The 21,384-nt window shown below is 40.7% G+C and overlaps 3 protein-coding genes across 6 annotated transcripts; all 3 read right to left on the bottom strand.

Moving 5' to 3' along the window:
* Nucleotides 1-28: 28 nt before the first annotated feature.
* Nucleotides 29-3,111, bottom strand: ubl7a (ubiquitin-like 7a (bone marrow stromal cell-derived)). Its single transcript, XM_028958617.1, has 10 exons — nt 2,695-3,111; nt 2,430-2,549; nt 2,147-2,229; nt 1,977-2,061; nt 1,812-1,869; nt 1,537-1,670; nt 1,332-1,381; nt 952-1,128; nt 435-545; nt 29-350 (listed from the first exon to the last, which is right to left on the bottom strand). The coding sequence occupies exons 1-10, from the start codon at nt 2,879-2,881 to the stop codon at nt 213-215; spliced, it is 1,143 nt and encodes a 380-aa protein (XP_028814450.1). The 5' UTR covers nt 2,882-3,111; the 3' UTR covers nt 29-212.
* Nucleotides 3,112-3,794: 683 nt separating this feature from the next.
* On the bottom strand, nt 3,795-10,482 carry LOC114767079 (inhibitory synaptic factor 1). Its single transcript, XM_028958603.1, has 2 exons — nt 9,651-10,482; nt 3,795-7,250 (listed from the first exon to the last, which is right to left on the bottom strand). The coding sequence occupies exons 1-2, from the start codon at nt 9,795-9,797 to the stop codon at nt 6,600-6,602; spliced, it is 798 nt and encodes a 265-aa protein (XP_028814436.1). The 5' UTR covers nt 9,798-10,482; the 3' UTR covers nt 3,795-6,599.
* A 1,205-nt stretch (nt 10,483-11,687) lies between these two features.
* On the bottom strand, nt 11,688-20,681 carry scamp5a (secretory carrier membrane protein 5a). Of its 4 annotated transcripts, none has more exons than XM_028959359.1 (7): nt 20,364-20,681; nt 19,270-19,320; nt 19,060-19,179; nt 15,872-16,028; nt 15,670-15,771; nt 14,635-14,752; nt 11,688-14,290 (listed from the first exon to the last, which is right to left on the bottom strand). In XM_028959359.1, exons 2-7 carry the CDS (start codon nt 19,274-19,276, stop codon nt 14,102-14,104), a joined length of 693 nt encoding a protein of 230 aa, XP_028815192.1. In that variant the 5' UTR covers nt 19,277-19,320; nt 20,364-20,681; the 3' UTR covers nt 11,688-14,101. The 4 variants fall into 4 exon arrangements, with proteins under 4 accessions (XP_028815192.1, XP_028815193.1, XP_028815194.1 ...); XM_028959360.1 differs by having other exon boundaries at nt 19,270-19,316; XM_028959361.1 differs by lacking the exon at nt 20,364-20,681 and adding an exon at nt 20,161-20,353.
* Between the last annotated feature and the right edge of the window lie 703 nt (nt 20,682-21,384).

The raw sequence follows: 21,384 nt of genomic DNA, 5'->3' as shown, positions 1-21,384 counted from the left end.
GCATTTTGCAAAATAATCAGCTGCCATCAAATGTCCACCAGCGCCTTACAGAGCCATCACTTTTATTTACATATAAAAGTGCTACATTACATGAGGCGTTTGATCGCTGTGGTGTGCATAAAAATGTATTAAGTGCTACTCAAGACAAGCCTCACATCTACACCGGATGGTCGTTTTTCTAGCAAGCGAATGCCATGTTGACTCAGAAGGCATCAGGGAGCTCCCCCGGCAAAAATGAGCTCAAGGGCAGCCTGGATGTCTCCTCCTGTAGCCTGCAAAGCTCGCAAGATCAGCTCCTCGTCTTGGATTCCCATGTCCCTCAGCTGCTGGAGCTGAGACTGCCACTGGCCCTGCGTCCGAAGAATAAAAGCAATTATGCCACGGCGCCTCTAAAAAAAAAAACTCATATTTTGAAGTACAAACAGGTGGCTCACCTGAAGTGAGGACATATTGGAAACCTGTAATGCCTGCTGCAGTGCCTGGTTGAACAGATCGTTGGTTATGGGTGTTCCTGCTGGAATTGGAGAAACCCCAGTAGAAGTGCCCTGATGGACGAGCACAAGCATAGAGAACATCATGATCATTGTTCGTGTAACGCCTGGAAGATGTTGTGGAAGAGACTTACACTTTGAGTTTGGAGTTGGTGGGGTTGCAAAATGTTGCATTCCCAATATCAATCTAAAAAATGTGTATCGTTGCATAATAATTACAGAGTTTTCAGTATTTAAGGTGTTTATCCTAACACCTTGTATTAATGAAGATAGTGGAAAAAATATAGCAATATTTTTATATTTGCAAAACAATTAATATGCAAGTGCCATACAACATTACACATAGTTATAATTTCTTGATAATAATCCGCTATTGCCATAGCCCTAGATATCAGGAATATTTCTGTGTCCAGTGTATACTTTCAATGGCTTGTTGGAATCGCACCACCAGAACTGTTACCTGGTTCCCTGTGGTTGGGGTCACTGCACTACTTTCAGGAGTGCTTGCCAGGGCAAGGGCAGTGGCAAGTTCACTCTGGGTAATGGGTCGTGGACCCAATGCGCCACTGTACCCAAGTGTTGCTGGCCGGAGCCCTGATGATCCCCCAATGCTGGTAGAAGGGCCAGCATGGTTCCCCTGCATCATAGTGTAACATTTACTTCTATTATACAACAGTTAAAATAATAGTAATGTATAGTGTATAAATGTAGATTTGTGTTATATATAAATGTAATATATGTCTGTATATATATGTGTGTGTGAGTGTGTGTGTGTGTGTGTGTGTGTGTGTATAACCAAATGATCACTGTCTAGTAAGAAAAAATTGCCAGGTGGCTTACTGGCTGGAAATCTTCCTCATCATCAGACAAACCCTCAAAAAGGAATCCTCCTGTGAATGAAAGTCACGACATTTTCTTATATGTATATTAGCTCAACAAATATTTACTCTTAAGGTCCCTAATAACAAATGCCTAAATATCTCAAAAATCTATTTAGCAGTATGATGAGTGTTAATGCAGCAGATTTCTATTCTAGCTCACCCACCTGGGATATCTCCATAGGAGCTGGAAGAGACATTTCGGGAGGAGGTGGCACTCTGTTGTGTGGGCACACTGCCCGCTGCAGAGTGCAGCACTAGGATGATCGCATTGACCAAAGCCGGATGGGTGGTGATGAGCCTGAAACAGAAGACAAACCTGCGATTTTAACTGAACTGTCCATTTGGTATTTTTATTAAAATACTTATTAGAGTTGATATACAGTTTAAATGGTTAATACTTTAATCATTATAGTAAAATAATAACTGATATTAAACTCACACGTCAACCATGCTGGGATCTGAAAACTGCATGAAGAGATCTTTGTTTTGAAGCACTCCTAAAAAAAAAAAAATTCTGATAATCATGCTTGACCTCAGATAACTTCAGGTGACTCCAAATAAGTGCATATTTCAGCTTCATATTTGAGGAATCTACAATAATTACCGAGAGCAATTGGATCGCTGCTCAGGCCCGGTGTTGCCACAATTATCTGGTCCAACGACTCCTCATTGCTCAACATTTTAAACACCTGAGGAAACGTTTGAAATGAATCACTTGCTCAGCCGTTCCCACTGGCTGAGTGGATCTACGCCAGGGTCTGTATTCCATCTTACCGAGTCTCTGTATGCAGTGCTGGTGTGAATGGCTGCTTGTAAAACATGGAACTCTCTCGCTGCAGTCACCCTGTCCACAGGATCTGTTTTTTAAAAAATGACCAACCTTCCATGTCAATAAATGTAAAGCAGTGCATGTGAATCTATTTACCTATGTAAATTTTTGGGTTAATCGATGATATAGGATTAATTAATGCAAAGTATCAGCAAGAAATAATGATGTGGAGATATAAGTGTTCTTTATTGCATTCACTTAAACATTTAACATTTGTTGTTAACTCACCAGGCTTGATTTCAGCCTCTGGCCAGGACTTCTTGAGGATATGTACTGTAGATCCAGACTGGATACCATAGGAGTCTAAGGTCAAGTCGTCCTTTAGCTTCCTTCCGCAATACACTATCTCTAAGGGGGAATTAATAGTAATTTCTTACTGACACATTTGTTGTACTTGCTGGAAATTGCACTTTTTTAGGACTGTGCACCACGTGTGATAACGTTGACGGTGTATGTAGTGTCACAGGGCACGATATATGGCGCTGATGCCCACCTATAAGCTCGGGGTCCGGAATGGCGTCAGGTAACTGCGCTGACACCAGCTGCTTGAGGGTCGCAACCCGATACCCTCCGGGAGGAACGTCCCCGGGTTCAGCCTCAGGAAACTGCAGCACCGACTTGGGCAGCGACGGCTGATCAATTAGCTTCAGGGACAACCGCCATTCCGAGAAAGCCATCATTTTCCCGTTTCGCTCAGCTGAGGCACATAGATAAAATGATGACGGAATCGAGTCTCGTAATCGAGGCGCTGCGACCTTCCCGAATCAGAAACGCCGAGGAGCAGAAGCATGCAGCGCGAAACACAGGAGCTTATTTAACACAGGTAATAGAAACAATGCTTTAAAAATATCTTAGACCATCTAACAAGACTGACTACGAGTAATCCTTTTGCGTTACGTAGCTCACACAATTACTGCGTTCGCTTTAAGGAGGCGCTCACATGGAATTCTGGGAGTTGTAGTTTTATAGCATTGTTTTAAATTTACAACGCTTGTGGCGCGAATCAGTAAAAACTACTCCAATGTATCGCAAGCATATTTCTATTTTACATTAGAGTCCTCATAGAACTCTCAAATCCATAATGTAAAAGTATTATTATTTATATTATCTTTATATTACTATTAATTTATCCAGCTCTGTTCCTGTACAAACACTGTCTAATAGTATGCACCATTGGGCTCTCTGTAAATAAATAAACATTAAATGTACAAGTTAACAAAAATGCATAGAACATAAAAAACAGGAGGAGGCAATAAACAGTGGAATTTCAGTGAAATGCCATGCTTTACCACACAGAATGCTTTATTAGAAATGTGCCATGCTGACACACACGCATATGGACAGAGGGGTTTCAAGCCACAGGGAATCACATTAACATTCTGCTTTCAGAGCCAACAAAGAAAAGTGTAAAAACCCATACACAGTAGAAAAATAATCCCTTAGGTCATTTTCCCTGCTCCCAGTATGAACTAATAACCTAAAAACAAACTTATAAACTAACCACAAAATAAGATTATATAAAGCAAGACTATTATTATACTTATTAATCATCGTCATAATAATGGATGTTCTCCATTTTAAATTGCTAGTGAACATAAAACCAAGTTATGAACACTCGGATTCAGAAAAAAAAATAATGAACACCGCTCAGACAGTATTTTTTCAGGCAGCACTGTATCTGTTCTATCTAGTGACAGATGGTTGCCTTGCTGGAAATTCGGTTGTCACAGCTTTTCACACAACTCATTCTGGGGCTAATGCCGCTCTTGTGGTTTAGGGTACATTGGCTCAACGTGAGGAGGGAAGCAGAGGAAAGAGAGCCTGAAACCCTTAACTGAAAGGAGCAAAAAGAGTAAAATGATGGGGATGCCTCATCAGCAATGCTTTTTCATTATTTCAGTTTTTCACATTTTAATAAAGAAAAATGTGTCGTATAATTTTTTCATATGATAAGGTAAGGTGAAATGGTGAACTGCAAGAGCAGAACAACAAGTGACAGTCAGTTGGTTGATTAATTATGTACTTAACTTTGTGAGTAAGTGTGTGTGTGTGTGTGTGTGTGTGTGTGTGTGTGTGTGTGTCATCAGCATCTCTGGATTTGACAGTGCTGATGGAGGTGCCCGGGAAGAAGGCATTTGTGATGCAATTCACACTGTCCTGACTAATGGAAGAGCTCTCGAGCAGAATATATAATTTGATTAATTAGGCTCGGTGTTTTGATGAGAAGGGGGGTGTCAGCTTTGCCACCAGTGCTGGAAATTGCCATTAAATCAAGCTTAAGGAGCGAATGTGTGCACAACAATGCAGCACTACGGAAATCAATCAGAATGTAATTATTGGATTCATATTTGGCTCTTGCTTGGCGCCTTCCCAGAAATTAATTTCACATGACAGTTTCTACAGTATTTATATGTTCAAATTCTGATTCTTGCAGACAAATACAAATGGAGCTCAAAGATGCATAATTTAGATTTAGATTAGATTCTTTCGAGCTCAAATGCAAAATAAATGTTTTATTAAAAACTCCTTTTCTCTACACGTGCTACATCTTGGCACCTTCTTCCTCCTTCAGTGCAGTCAGCATGGTGTTGTCGCTTTGCAACGCTTAGCCCACTGACGTTCATTAACTTCATATTAAGAGGTGTTTATGCTCCAACAGTGCAGAAACACAATGTGTCACTCCACAGGATTCACCCTTTTTGTCTAATTTCCCATTCAGGGGACAGATTTGCTAAAAATAGGAATAGTGAGCTTTATCCTTGCCTTAATGCTCACTGCAATGGACCTCATGAAGTTACTGGATTCTTCAGTGAAGGGGAATAAAGTTTCTCTATTGCTAAAGTTATTAGATCTCTGATAGCGTTGCTGAGTGTCCCTCCAGGGCAGGGTAATGCAGCCACACTGGGTCACCGTGATGAAGGTGACAGGCTATTGCTCTCACTGCATCATCATTGTGTCATGGCTGTGCAGTGCTTCATATTTAACCATCACATTTTACCCATAAATTGACACAATTATCCAACCTAGTCTGCCTTAATGTGAAGAGAATAAAACTAAACGATTAAGGGCCCAATAGATCTTACATGTCATTAAAATAATAGTTGCCTGGGGCATTTCGTACCATTTGCCTTTTATTATATGGCTATATGTGCTAACACGGTGTCAAGTTGATCTGAGTAGGAGATGAGCCCTTATGACAGAGAGCCTAATTAAATTACTTCTCACATCCTGACAGAGGAAGTTGTGTTGTCATTGAGAATAGAGATGTTCTCATTTTCTGCGATTAAGATAGACAGGTTCATATCCCCCCACTCAACTAATTATCATTGCTCTAAAGAAGAAGTTACTGTAGATAGCCTAAGCACTGAACAATTTATTGAAACACATGATCAAATCAATTTGTACTCAATAGGGTGTCAGTAGGTTCACAGGACATGCATTAACACTTTTGGGGTTTTGCAGTTTGTATTTAGCAGAAATAATTGGTGTTCATGTTATTGCGGGATGAGAAATACAAGAACTGTGATTATAGTATATGGTTATGTAAACATACAGCTAATAATATGACAGATATGAGAGTGTGAACATCAAAAGTCATTTAGTTCTATGAGGGAGAATTACGTCTAGAGTGACATTAGGACAACTTTTACAAATTATACTTCAGTACTTCAATAAAACCCTCCTCTTCTTATAGTGTGTCCAGAATCCTCCAGGTTTCTGCTTTTTCAGGCTTCACAAGCTGATGTTGCTATCAAACGTATTTCAAGGAATGAATGAAAGTGAAGTGATTGTGAAACAGCTGCAGCACAGCACATGGTGCAACAACAAAATGTGTCCTCTGCAGTTAACCATCACCGTAGTGAGCAGTGGGCAGCCATGACAGGCTGTGGGGACATTCAAACCGGCAACCTTCCGAGTATGGGTCACCACTGCCCCGGATATAAATCAGGCTGCATCCTGCTTTTAGAAATGTGATTGTAGACACAATTTTCACTTAAAAAAATTCATTGATTCATTGTGTATGATATATCATTAAATTCAGACACAGATGCCATTTCTTGGTTATAGAATTTACTCTATATTCTCCTCCATTAAATCATAAATCCATCAAAAACCCTTTATCCTGGTCATAGTCATGGAGAAGCAGAATCATATTCCACCCAGATAAATATTTGTAATGATGCAGGATTTCTCCAGGCTCTTTAAAGCTGCTCCTTAACAGTGACAGTTGAAGAAATCAAGATATAGATTTACTAAATTCACAGTTAACTAAATACTTCAGTGCAGCATTTGGCATGCATGTCGTCCCTACAGATATGGTACAGCATTCTTCATATCTAATAGTTGCTCATTATAACACAATATTTCTTAACGAAGAAATGTCTTTTGAATAAGTTTTTAAACCTTTTCAGAAGTGGCAGTTGTTTGCGTGCTCTTGTCGGAGACAGTTTGCGTGCTACAGCTGCGTAGAGCCTTCTCCCTCAGTCCAGGGCTGTACTGATACTTTCTGGCTGTCTTTGGAGTCAGAGCTTCTACTCTCCGAGGCCGTGGGGGTGAGGAAGAGAACACAGAGTCGTTCGATGACAACCTAGACAACCTCATGCCAACACTTTCATCCTCAAAATCATCATCATCGTCACAGCATAGTGCATGGTACATCTCTCTATCTTCTCTGGAGACCCAGGAGGTTGCGGGGCTGTAAGGGGTCCTCAGGGGACTGTTTGGTGTACAGAAGTTCCCTCCATTTATCTGGTAAAAAGGCCCAGAGGTTGATGGTGACCCATGCCCTTTCCTCATGTCCAGTTCATCCGTCCCTGCTCTCCTCGCTGTCCCCACCGCGGAGGCTTGACCAGCAGAACACAGTCGGGGTCCGTCCAGCAAATGGGCAAGGTTGCTCTTGTCAGAGAGCCGTCCATCACTAAAGGGGTCAAATGTGTGCATGTCATTTGGCCTTCTGTCGCTACTGCTGGAGCTGGACACTACGGTCAATTCTAGCACATCAAGGTCCAAGTCGATGTCTGCAGTCAGCCTATCAATGTGAGACACTACCTGCACAGGAAATAAATACAGAGTTACGCGGGAGCTGGAACTGACGTGGTTCACTGTACAAGCTGGGCATTAGTACGCCTTCCCGTTTTAACTCAGAGAAGAGTGTGACGCCAGCCTGGCACACAGTGCTGGCAGACGGTGAGGCACCGTTACACTGAAAATGAAGTGATCTATCGATCTCAGATGCCACCGCAACCTTCATTCCGAACAGCTTCCTACAAGGATCGGCGTTTACTCCATTTATCACTTTATATACCTTTTTTGCTCAGAAGGACACGTTGTGAATTAACTATTGGACATTGACTGGGCTGATTGTTTCAGAGCTGATTAGACTTTGATTTGTGTGTACTTATTATACACAAATGGACCGTATTTAACATAATTTGACATTAAACCAATTAAAATCTACAGAGCAAACCAGACATTTAATTATAATGCACTTAGTTTTATTTCACAAACAATTAAACACACAGATTACCGCCTATGAAGAGGTTTGTCTGCCTCTCATTCTTCTGCCTACTGGTTTCTCCTAATGACGTCTGGAGCTCTGGACTGTTTCAAGCTCTTGTCTTGTCACACTGATGTTTTACAAGTCATGCTGTTCAAAGGACCGGCTTATGTTGTCCAGACGACGGATGGGCAGAATAGCTGAGCTACAGCCCTGACATACAGCCACAGATTTCCTGATCATAGAGGTGACTGGAGATGCTGACAGGCTCAGGCCAGCAAGGTGTGTATGGGGCACGGCTTGCTGAAACTCTCCTACTACACCAGAACAACCTTGCACACAGAACACACAGAAACGTAATGTCACATGATGATAACGGACAGGTTCATTTGGTAGAATGATGGGTACCACAGATACCTTCATTAAAATATAAGAAGGCGTACCTTATCATAAAACTGCAATTATCCATGCATTGCCTTAAAATTAAACATTGAGTCATGAATAATTGTCAAAGGCCGCAACCAATTTTCCTCTCACACATTTTAATTAGTCAGGCCAGAATGAGATCTCTGCCCCGCAAAATTTAGAAGAATTAATTCCAGCCTAATTGAAGTAGCGCCCAGAAATCCTGTATCTCTCATGAGAACTTAACGTGGATTCATATACTGTGCAACATCTACAATCACTGGTACTTTTTTCCTTGCTGTGCATGTATGCTATTTTTCAGTTGCATGCTTTTATCCATGAGGGTTTGTCACGTCGCGTCCCGCTGGGGCTCCGCCCACCTGACGAGAGTACCCGGAACACCGAGTGCAGGCCACGCTCCCTTGAGTACCTGCACCTGCAGCCCACACCAGAAAAGTTTTCCTGCTCCAGTGTTCCAGGTTCTGGTATTGCACCAAACCGAAAAGAACGAAGGGAGACGCAACTTGCTCTCGGCCGTCCTCATTTTGGTTTGTAAGAGTTTTTGTAGTCTACGTCTTGGAGGAGGCTGGTGTGACTACCGGTCTGGCCTGTGTCGTTCAGTCCTGTGTTTTGCTTTTTCCAGGTGATGGTGTGTGGAGTGTTTCCACTTCCCCTTTTCCCACGTAGAGCCCTGTACGTGTGTTGAATTTTGAACTTAAATAAATAAATATATGTGGAAAAATGCCCTTTCCTTCCTGTTGTGACAGGGTTGCAGAAAAGAGCTTTAAACGCCTGTACTGATATCACAATATCACATGTCTGGAATATCACTGTCAAACTGATTTACGAAACAGGTCTCGGGTGGCAAGTGGGTTAACCTCCAACCTCACATAAATGAAGCAGTCAGTGGATGGCTATTGATCAAGCTAAGGGCATTAATTAAGTCCTGGCAGCTTTCATTAATTGGGAGCATGTGCTGCAGGAAGATGTGACAGGTCTCAGGCTGAGAAAGGCTTGGATAGTGATACAGCTTGGATAACTGTACTGCTTTAGTAATATTAATAAATAGGTCCTCTCAAACTAGTTCATTGTGAAATGTGTGTGCAACTTTAGTATAGTAAATATTTCTGTAAATATTAACAAAATATCATCATTCCTTATGGTCGGTAAATACTTACTCCTCATGTTTAAACTAAGCTGTCAGTTGATCAAATCATTAGTTTGACAATGAATTAATTCTGATTAATCAGAATTAATCATGGATCATTCTTAAAACCACAGCTTGCTTTAAGGCATATTTAAATCTATGACAGATGTGTGAGGACTAGGGTTGGATGGGGAGTGACAGCGAGGATTTGGTCTTTTTTTGTTAAGCATACTTCCCATAGAATAGAATGAAAATGTAGTACAAATTATTGGTTTCGTAAGTAGTCAGAGAAATACGATTAATTAGACTGCTAATTTGGACAGTTTAAACACAGGTAAGTATTTCCATGTCACATAGTTCTGTTTTTAATGTCATATTGTATTGAAGATGTTGGTATTACCTCTCGCAGCTCTCTGGCCACGTCCTTCAACTCAGTGAGAACCTCTTCCAGCTGCTCCATCACCCCCCTGATTTGGCTTCGGATCCGATCTCTCCGTCCCCAGCTTTCACTTGGCTCCCGGAGCACTAATAGTCCACCCTGGGACATCCTTCACAGGGTGACACAAGAGGGACCCAGGGGAGACGATGCTGCGGTCCATGCCTGAGGCCTCCCTCTGTTTTAGTGTTAATCCACATATGTGACAGACACCTGAGCATTATAAGGCGTAAAAAAGTAGCTTTAAAATATCTTTCTCTAACAATGTAGAGCAAATTGCTTTTGCATAATTGACCCTTCAATGGTAAAGTCAGTTTTTTCTTATTGTTTAGAAGGCGATGTTCTCTGAAGTCAATTCATAATGGCACATTGTTAAAAAAAAACAATGCATCATACTTTCCGGTCCAGGGATGCGTGTCCTGTACAGATTTCTCAAGAGGAAGTCAGTTCGGCAAAAAAGAATAAGTTGGAATCCAGGGCAAGCCTGCCAGTGAATCCTGCGTGACACCAGGGACGATGAGAGGAGATCTGTCTCGATTCACACTATCGATAAGAGACCAACGGAGAGGCAGAGAGAGGCAGAGCAGCTCTCATACAGAATAAAAGCTCCAGCTCTGCAGCTTCTGCACCATCTTCTCCTGGTCCCTCGGTAGCTCGTCCAGGAGTGTCTCCACACAAGTTCCCTTTAACGGCCTTTCTAGGTCAGTCCATTTGCAAACGTTATTTTCCAAATCCTCCACACCAGCTTCCTATCTGAGTGTTTCTGTTACAGCTTCAATATCTGCATCCTTCAAAAAGATCCTTTCTCTCTCTCTCTCTCTCTCTCTCTCTCTCACCCGCCCCTTATGCTTCTTATTTCTCCCCCCTCCCCTCTCTCTCTCTCTCTCTCTCTTCCAGCCTCTTCCTTTGTTAAATACACAGACATGAAGTATCACACAATTTGATGCCGTGGCTTCACGTATCTGAGGTGAACCAACATCACACACAGACGTGTTCACCTGCTTCTCAAGAGCGTGGCACACTCCACCAAATTAACTTCACACGATGTTGTGGGACATGTGGACGTGTGCCGGCACAGGCGGGGAAGGAGACCCCACTAAGCGAATTAATGAAAATATTGAAACGCCTTGACGTCTTTTATAATCTCTCCTGTCTCTGCAGGAGTAATTGCGTTTTACGCTCTCAGGCGTTCTGAAGTGAAGGGAGACTAGATTTCTCCGCTCTCGTGGCTAGTGTTGCAGCATCTTCAGCTCACCACTTCATGCAGGGCAAGAAGACCCAGGCTCTACAGCACATCCTAAAGCACAACAAACGCCACATCTGAAACCGACATCCATCCATAATTCATTCTTAATGCATCATATTGACTCATATTGAGGGTTATAACTTGCAATGGACAACATTGTATGTCATATTTGACATACAATGAAAGTTTACTTTAGGATCTCTTCACTATATTGTATTCTAAATAGAAATTTGAAAATGTTATAGTGTTGTTCAATTTTTAATGTTTATATCATGGATGTGTGACTTCCTCCAGCAGATGAACTGGTACTCATAACTGGAGATTAGGGTAAACGCATTTTAAATTGTACATTTTGTTTTGACTGCATTCTCAGGTTTATAGAAAAGATGTATATGTATATGTATATAAGGCAGTATTAACCAGTATAGAAACAGCACATACATGTTAGTTAGCCAGTGCATTAAAACAAAATGTCTACAACAAGGTTGTGGTATAACAACTGTAAATATTCATTTGTAGTGTCTGTGACAAATCACTGCTGTGTAAAATGACCTAAATATTTGGAATCAATAGCTATTTGTAATGGATTACCTCTACAATTTCCCTGGAAATGACTGGAAATCAAAAATCGCATTTTTAAAAGTATAGTAATACAGTAATGATCAGGCTCAACTGGCACAATCCTGCCATCTGCTGGGAGTTTCATTATTATTTATCATGCGGAGCATTTGTATGGTTTTAAAAATGACACAATGTGCAACAATAATAGTTTACTATTACAGAGAAAAAAATAATACAAAAGAAACAAAAAGAAAAAAATTAATATGCTATTCATCTACAGTTCATTAACATCCAGTGCTTCTGTTACATGATTACAGGTAAACCAAATCTTTTTTTCGACAGCCAATTTTTTTCTTTTCGTGAAAACCTTTTCTTTCACAGTAATATACCTCTACTATTGGATAATGCTATAATACATTATACAGAGTAAATCCATGTACAAGGGAGCATCAACAAAGTGGATCCATGAGAAAGAACGGCTGATAAAACCGGCGGGGTGTAAAATGCACGGCAGTCCTTGTCTCCAAGCCTACAACACATTCCATAAAGGGCTGGGCTACAGTGACAACATTAATACACGCTCTCACACACACACACACACACACACACTGAGCCCTACATACACATGGCTCACAGATTAGCTTTAACTCAAGGTACACCAGTTCACCATACTTTACACACTATACACAGAAGACTGGCATTTTTTTTGTTCTATTGCCATTGGTGCACTTTACACTAAGAACAATGCTTCCATTTATTTGATAGTGTGGATATCAATACAAGCTCGTAGTACATACAGGGGCTTGGCAATGGACAATGGAGTTTCATTTGCTGGTGCAGCTGTTGTGGTTTTACATTCTCCAAAAGACAATACCAATCACCGACCAATGAGAACTAACAGTTTAACACAGAATATACTTATATGCTAATGTATCCTTCCATTTGTGCCCAGTCAAGAAGTAGGAGGCAGTACAAGCACAACACTCTTCAGTGTAATTAAATGGAGAATGGAGTTGCTGCTCTCCTGATTGTGCAAACATGTACCTCTCACCCCTTCTTACCAAGTCCCATTACAAACCAAGCTAGTGACACATTCATACACTCACATGTACAAATGTGAAAAGAAGCTTGAACAAAATGTTGCATTAAAAAAAAAAAACACTTCAGGAGAACATAAAAAACAACTCACAAACCAATCACAGTTTTCAGACTACTGGCACTAAACAACATGGTCAGGATTTGGCATGTATTTTTTATTTTATTAATGTACATGTTTTATGTAATAATTATGTTTCATCTGAATTGGCTATGATAAGGAAGGAACACAGAACATTTCCCATAAAGTAGAATGTGTCTCTCCATTCTGTAAGCTACAATGGACAGCTGTAAGGAATATGGCTCTATCATATCAATAAAAAAATCCCTTTGCATGAATATGTACAATATGCATTTCCCCTTAAAATCCGAGAGTTAATATTGCATGTTGTAATAGTTTCTGTGTGACAGGGTTAGTTTATCCTTACAAGCTGGGGTGTAGATGTCTAACAACTATTACTATACAGACTCATCACTGCTCCACAAGGCAAATACTTCCACAGGCAGATGGACATGATTTATAGATATTCATTCTTATATGTAATATTCATAATAGCTATGCAACACTTACCATACATGTAAAATGTGTGTGCTTTCATAACAGGCAAGTAGCTTCTGCTTGTAACATCTGCACTGGAAGCTAACAGCCTACCAGCAAGAATATCCCAGAAAACCCATTTTCCTAAAGTAAATGAAAAAAAAAAGCGACCCAGTCTACCCTGATATTCGGTTGTGAAGAGAAAGAAGCTGTCGACTCTTCATGTCATACGCAACCGAGCACCTTATTTGAAAAGAAACACAATGTTCTGATGAAACACCTTTTTTGAATATGGCTACACCATAATCCTACATGAGAAGAATATATTCAATTCTTAAAATAACAAAGCCAAATCACGTACCCGTACATCAACTCCTTTCTACATTTTCGCTTTCAGAAGTTCATTATACTGATAACAAAAGCTCATAATTCTAATAAAAATGGCATCTACACCTATCTTAACATGGCCACTAGTCAAATAGAAATGTTGAAAGTACAGTATAAATGCAATATTCATCCATTTCAGTCTCATTTACCATTATGTGTAAATGTGCAAATGTGTAAGCCAGCAAGAAAAGTAAACTTAAGACAAATGTGCAACCACATGTAATGGTATGCATGTAAACTAATCCTGAAAAAACCCTGACAGAGCTGGGTATGGTTCTTTACATGAGCTGTTTCTCTGACCAAGTGAATGTGGAGTATGCCTTCGTGCAACCAGTAAATAAGTGATGTGGACCATAACTATATATGCAGACATATTTGGGAGCTATCAGTGGAATTGTTTAAAAGATCCTTAAAGTACAAGGGATGTCTCACTGGGATTTGGGAACAAAAATACACTCAACTCCCACAAACGATGCAATACAGATTATGACTCTGAAAATGGCGAGATTAGGACTTTTGATTGACTATGAACCATCCTACTGTTACTCTACCTTTTCCTCTCTTTCCTCTTTCGACTTAAGTAACACACTACATGGGGTCATCATAATTGTAGGTGGGGGCTGCCGAGTACTGCTGGCCCTGCATAGCCCCCTGGGCTGCCCCCATGGCTGCCTGCTGTGCAGCCTCCTGGACATGGGGGTTCTTCCACGCCCCAGTTGTCCACTCTTCCTGGGCCTTACTCATGCTGCCTCCACTGCCACGGTAAAAGTTATGGACCTGTCGTTAAAGAAACGGAAGCAAACATCAGGTTGATAATTATGAAAAATGATTGAGATTATAATGATTAACTTACATATAAGACATCAGACAATGTTGTCTATAAACTAATTTCACAAAATGCCAAAAGGCATACATGGATATGTATTATATTTGAAACATATTGCTCATTCCAAAAAATGAATTTCCTTGATTAGAAATTGTAACTTTAAATTCAGCAAGAAAAGCTTGACACCCTTGTACACATCATACAGTTATTGTATTTATTTTAGCTGACTGTAAAATGGGTATCCATGTATAGACCATGTACGGTATGTACAGCTGTATGTGGGAGGGGGGTTTACCTTGGAGAGTGCAATGAAGGAGAGTACAGCCACAGCAGTGAACATAATTGTAGGGATCAGCATGACCACAGCAGAGCCAATGTTAGTGCTGAAGAAGGTGATAGTGGCAAGCCAACCACTACAATGGCACAATAACAATTCAAATAAATATCAATATAGAAATAATTTTATATTGATAATGCTGTTTTTACTACTGATGTCAACAATACTTATCACCCATGCTTTACTCTTTCTATATATCTATATATATAATTTAAAGCTGCAATGTATATTTCTTAACCAAACCTTTCTAAAAAATGCTACTGTTACAACATAACCATGCTACGTTAATGCACTGTAGATTGGCAATATTGATATCAACAACCCAACATCATCCAGACCATAATGTTCAGGTTTGACAACACAAAACAATAAGTCACAGTTGTAATAGTTGAAGATGTCATAAGAAAACAGTGACACTGAGTCCTGCTTGATCGTTGTACCCATGCCCTGCTGGTTTTACACCAGCCAAGACATTCCAGAGAACAAAAACAGTCTTGAATTTAGGCCACATGATTCTATTCCAGTTTTAGCCCACTAACCTACAAGCATTGTACTCACTCGTTCACAATCCCCATTCTATTGAACTAGAAAATCATCAAAGTGGAAATAATCAAATGAGAGAACTGTCTTCCTTGGTAAGAGTAAAAAATTGAAACATCATTAGTGTTTCCTTACAGGAAAATTTGCTTTGATTTCTGAAATAATCAGGCTACAGCATGCTTCCTCAGCTCCAGATGAATGCAAAATATACTCTTCATGGGACATGCTGCACATTCCTCCAAGCAAACCTACTCTCACTTGATTCCAACTGTTCTTTGGCTGTTGCTGTAGAATGAAGTTGGCCAATCCTAGGGTTGCCTGGCCCAAAAGAATTCAAATTAGCCCCACATAATGAGGAATCCTCCACGCCCATGTCTGGAAGAGCTAACATACCTTATCAAAACCAATCATAACCCTATCAGTTTATCAAATGCTTATGCAGAATATTCTTACCACACTCCCCAGCCTGGAATCCCCACCGTTTGGATGATACTGATCACAACTTGAGCCATGAACACAAAGAAGAACGCCATGAAATTGAAGGAGCTGTCAGTCCTATATAAAGGAAACAAAAACAATTCATAAGCAATTCATAAGATATGTGAATGTAAAAAATTGAGATATCTATCAAAACATTGTGGAAGGCAGCACTCACTTAAGGGCTTTGTAAATGGGCCTGAACCAGCAGACATAAGAACATGGCGTAAACAGGATCAGCCAGAGAATAGCCATCCCGAAGTTAGTGGCTCCTCCACCGCCGCACATCCATGCCAGGCAACCAATGAGATTGACTGCCAGAGTAGCGCTATTTACTGTTAAAAAAACATGGATGGTGCAACATAAACCATTAGTATGAATTGTCATGAAATTCACTACAATTCAAAATGCTAACCTACGTAGATAAACCTAAAGATTCTGCTACAAATCTGGATGCTACAGCTACACCATCCCACCACTGCCACTGAAACAGGAACCTGTCGGTCTATAAGAGGGGACAAACAGGGACGAACAAAAAAAAACTTACATCCAGAGAGGTGACTGCATGTAAATCCAGATCAAAATGAAAATAAAAAAATTGTGATTATAGGGAAGGCTAGAAATTACACTGACAAAAGTTAATAGAAATAATACCTACATCTATCAAGAATAAAAGAAATCCAGGGCTGCGCAATATTTGAATTTTATTCATGATCACAATTTTGGCTGCCACGATTAAATTAAGATGATCAAATTAAGATAAATTAAGATTAAGATTATTAAATTAAGATTAAGATTATTAAATTAAGATACCAGGTGGCGAACGAAAGGATAGACTGAGCGGTGACCTCAAATTGTGACAGAGTGAGACATGCATGTCTGCGCACACACCTGCAAGAAAGTGTCCCTCATTTGGGGTTAAACCCTAATAGATATACACACCACAGATATATAGACTAGATGCATACATCAATAAGGGCGTCATATTTGGATGTCATATTTGCTCATTTGACGGTACATTTTTTTTAAAATTTGCTCCACGTAATAATAATAATAATAATAAGCAAACAAAGAATCAATGTACAACATTTCATAAGTAACATTTTATTTTATCATCTTGTATGTTCTGAAATTTTGTGTTCTTTATTGTTACAGACCAGAGCATCTGACTTCCCACTCCACCCAATAGGAAAGGCACAGCTTCTGTACTGACACCTCCATATATATTGCCTATAGTTCTTGACAAATCTATACAAAAGACCTCTGTTTATGGACCTGCCTGTTGTTCTTTTTCCTAATAAGCAGGTAAATTATGTTCATCTTTCATATTAAACTTTCATAGTGACCTGCCTTCGGTCATCTCTTAAGCCAGAAAATGTTAACAGGCTGGTTTTTAATCAAAAATTGTTCACTTACTGTTATTTTAAAATAGAAAGTGCAATAAAAATGTGTTTTACCTAAAATTATGAATAATCATTGCTACAATATTGATAAAAATAATCATTTTGAGTATCATTTTGGCCATAATCGTGCAGCCCTACACACAACCATTTACACTATGTAGACCAATTCACGTTTGGTCAGAATTAGAATTGCCTTTCAGTAATAACTTAAATTAAAGCATGCTAGACATGTTGCATTACATTCCACTAGCGTTAGATATTTTCATCTATGGTTCTTAAGAATCAACATATACTGTCCTTCTAATAAGAACTTAATAGCGGTAACCCTATTCTCTGTTTTACACATTCTATTTCTATATTCTATTTTGATCTACAACCCCAAATCAGAAAAAGTTGGGGCAGGGTGGAAATGTGAATAAAAAAATAAAGCAGTAATTCACAAATTTCCCTTAACTTTTATTTTATTTCAGACAGTATGAACACAAGATAATTCATGTTTCTATTGGTCAACATCATTTAATTTGTAAATAAACATCAATTCTTGCCATTCAGGCATGCAACACATTCCAGAAAAAAGTTGGGATGGTGGGAAATTCAGGGGTAGTAATGAGGTATAATAACTAAATAATGATGTGGTTTGAAACTGGTGATGTTAATGGGTGACTGCAATGATTCGGTACAAAAGCAGCATTGAGGAAAGGCCTACTCCTTTAGGAGCTAAGACGGGCAGAGGATCGCCAGTTTGCCACCAAGTGCAGGCAAAAATCTTTGAAATGATGAAGAAAAATGTTTCTCAAAGAAAGATAGGAAGAGATTTGGGCATTCCTCCCTCTACAGTGCATAACATATCAGGGAATCTGGAGAAATTACCGCGAGCAAAGGCCAAGGGCACAAGCCTAAATTGAATGGCCGTGATCTCTGAGCCCTCAGGCGGCACTGCATTAAAAACCGTCATTCATCAATACGTGATATAACTGCATGGGCTCAGGACAACTTCAGGAAGTCACTCTCAAGCACTAGAGTACGTACTTACGTTAGGACATGCCAGCTAAAACTGTACTGTGCCAAAAGGAAGCCCTACATAAATCTGGGATGGTCCATTGTGAGGTGGAAACGTGTATTGCACTTCTGCCATGACACCATCAATGCTGAGAAGTACATCTCACTTTTGGAGGAACAAATGCTGCCTTCAAGACGACGTCTTTTCCAGGGACGCCCATGCTTATTTGAGCAAGACAATGCCAAACCACATACTGAGCTCATAACAAAGGCTGCGTAAGAAGAGGGTGCGGATGTTCGACTGGCCGGCCTGCAGCCCTGATTTGTCTCCTATAGAGAATGTTTGGCGCATTTTGAAACGAAGACCCCGTACTGTTGCGCACGAAAAACGTTGTTTGCAGGGGAGAATGGGAGAAACTAACATCTGCAACACTTAGTCACTTGATTTCTTCAATGCCTAAACGTCTTTTAAATGTTGTTGAAAGACAGAGGAACTGAACAAAGTGGTAAACGCTGTACTGTCCCAACTTCTTTTGGAATGTGTTGCAAGCCTGAATGGCAAGAATGGATATTTATTTACACATTAAATGACGTTGACAAGACAAAAAACTGAATTATTTTGTGTTCATACTGCCTGCAATGAAATACAATTTGAGGGAAATGTATTACGTGCTTTTTTTAAATTCACATTTTCCACCCTGTCCCAACTTTTTCTGATTTGGGGTTGTACAAAGGGGATTCTGGATCATGGTAATGCTCATAATTATAGACCAAAAAACTTGCTAAACCAGATTTCTGGGACCTGGGCAAGGTTTTGTTTTGAGTGGAAACACAAGACGCGTTGTGAGATCAAACAGTGGTGGAGGATTTACACCGCTGGAGCGCGGGAAGACTTTATCTCACTAGTTACTTGCTGAGTAGCCGAGCTGCGGACGTGTGGTGCGGAGTATCTCTGGAAACTCACAGATCCACAGGTAATAGAGTCGCTTGCACATAGAGCGACGCTGGTCTGGTATTTCGTTGAAATCCTGGTAAAAGCATGGCTTCAAAGGTATGAACCGAGGAAGAGGTGGGAAGTTGTTTTCTGCAGCAACATACAACATACGACTTATTGGCCATGTTCTGAAGTGCACCGTTTTTAATGCAATTTAACTGTACAGATCAACACTCTTACCTGCCATGAAGACACCTGATGTGGTACGAGCTGTCAGTCAATTTGATCTGCCTTAAAAACATACATATTTTTTTAAAAGTTCAATACATATATATAGTAATTCACATATTAACACATATCACATATTTTTGTATATATAAAATATATATTCTCATATTAACTGTGTATATTAAACCCTTTAACACTTATTGTGTTAATTGTGTAACACTTAATATTGATTTTAGTCAACAAATCTTAAGGCTAATGTTAGCTGCAGCTAAAGACTGTCACTGTAACTACAGCAAAGGTGAGACCGAAGTAGGGTTTTTTTTTTTTAAGAGAGAGAAAAAGCGTGTTTGCAGATCAGGGTGCGCTGAAAATGTGTGAATAAAAAAGCTCGCGTGGTTGGAAGGCTTATTTTATTGAAATGTGGCCCTTGTTCCCTCGCTAGCCTCCACACGCTACATGATTCTCGGAGCACAAACGCCGTGCAATCTGTCGCGATAACGCCCAACCAAACGCGAATTCGCATCGTTTCTTTTTACTAAATGCTCGTTTTCGTGCTCTGCGACTCGATATGAAGCGCAACAAAAAAACAGGAGTTTGTAGCTGTCGTGTAATTACACGTACAGAATTTTTTTAAAAATGTAAAAAAGCGACGCGTGATATGACGTGTCGTGGACGGATGTAAGAACGGACATTAACCGACACAGCTATAATGCAGGCACGGGTTTAATTATTCATTTATACCGCACGCTTTACACCCGAATCGCTCCTCATCCGGCGGGATGTGATGTCGGGCTGGGTCTCTGAAGGGCATTCCACGGGTGCAAGGTTTAGCGCGAAAAAACACCCGAATAACATTAATCCGAACGCACTGCTAACTGCTACATAAATACACGGCTGTGTGACCTGTTTGGCGAATGCTATTCATCCCTCGTTTTTGCCCCCTCGATCGAACTAGCCTCGCAAATCAAGGCTGCGGTCGACGGCGAGCAGCGCCCTTCAGACAGCGGGACGCATGTGGGCTCCATCCTTTCTGGAACAGCGACGAATTCTGTCGGTATCGTTCGTATCGCGTTCGGCCACACGGAGCGACCTGTCCGGCTACAGACCTCCGTCGGAGCCGCTTCTCCTCTCCTGTTCTCAGGGCGCCGCCGGCGTGCTCTGGCGGAATCCGACAAGTTCGCCCCCTCAGCACCGAACGCGCGACCGAACCATGGAGGTGATGCCGGGGCCTGTTCCGAAGCGGGCTATGCCGTCATATCATATCAGGGGCCACGACGTGATCAGAGAGCGGGGGCCTGTCGTTCCTCGCCGCCGTTCCGCCGGGCTGGCTGTGGCTCCGCCCTCGGTTCGCCCCACGGCCGCCCGCCGCTCCCGGCGGCTGCTCTCCGCGGTGCTGAACACGACCCGGTCCTGCCCCGGAGCGACACATGACAGCGGCCCATTTTTTTCAACGTGATCCATACTAGAAAATAGTAAAATACAGGGCGCCTATATGTACACTGACGTCCAAAATGTCGTTCGTTTGATAAGAAACAACTGTTTTGTGCATTAAAAAGACAACAGATGGGTGAAAGCTCCAGCCCAGCCATTGTTCATGCTGTAAACAACTCTGTTAAATATCGATGTACACGTAGAGAGCAACGTTATCAGCAACATTTAGTCTTGGGTTCCAGTGGAATGTGTGTAGGTTAACCCGAGTCTGTCTATTTAAAGGCTCCGTTTATTACTAACAAAACTAGTTAACGAAGCGTCTGGTTCGACGACATGATCGTTGACGGTTTGAGGTCTGCACTGGATTTATTTATCATCCATTCATGTACCAGCCATTAAACTCGTACCTATCTGTTCATCTACAGAAGACTGGCTTTTTCATATATATTTTAACTTGGCCATGAGGAAAGCGTGGCAGTAACCAAGCCAAGAAAAAGTGACAGTAATTATATTAAAAACACAAGACGTTTTAATGAAAGATCATTCTCTTTGCGGAAATGGGTTCCATTTTAATTTTCCATTCACTGCCTCAGACAGACAGTCCAGATTTTTAATTAGACGTCTTTTCATTTTCAAGAGCCTGTGTTTCATATGGCATAAAAAGTAAATATGAAGAATATGAAAATGCGTTTCATC

This window comes from Denticeps clupeoides, chromosome 17 (assembly GCF_900700375.1).
Source record: "Denticeps clupeoides chromosome 17, fDenClu1.1, whole genome shotgun sequence".
Taxonomy (NCBI): Eukaryota; Metazoa; Chordata; class Actinopteri; order Clupeiformes; family Denticipitidae; genus Denticeps; species Denticeps clupeoides.
This window is presented reverse-complemented; position numbering and strand designations above follow the sequence as displayed.

Excerpts from the sequence above, each read along its gene's own strand:
- ubl7a (XM_028958617.1), bottom strand. The coding sequence starts at position 2,881 with ATGATGGCTTTCTCGGAATGGCGGTTGTCCCTGAAGCTAATTGATCAG. Across the intron at positions 2,062-2,146 it reads GCACTGCATACAGAGACTCG|GTGTTTAAAATGTTGAGCAA; the intron begins GTAAGATGGAAT and ends ACGTTTCCTCAG. Across the intron at positions 351-434 it reads CCAATATGTCCTCACTTCAG|GGCCAGTGGCAGTCTCAGCT; the intron begins GTGAGCCACCTG and ends CTTCGGACGCAG.
- LOC114767079 (XM_028958603.1), bottom strand. The coding sequence starts at position 9,797 with ATGTCCCAGGGTGGACTATTAGTGCTCCGGGAGCCAAGTGAAAGCTGG. Across the intron at positions 7,251-9,650 it reads TGGCCAGAGAGCTGCGAGAG|GTAGTGTCTCACATTGATAG; the intron begins GTAATACCAACA and ends TTTCCTGTGCAG.
- scamp5a (XM_028959359.1), bottom strand. Across the intron at positions 16,029-19,059 it reads ACTCTATTACCTGTGGATCT|TAAATAGCGCTACTCTGGCA; the intron begins GTGAGTTTCCAG and ends TTTTTTTAACAG. Across the intron at positions 15,772-15,871 it reads CCCATTTACAAAGCCCTTAA|GACTGACAGCTCCTTCAATT; the intron begins GTGAGTGCTGCC and ends TCCTTTATATAG.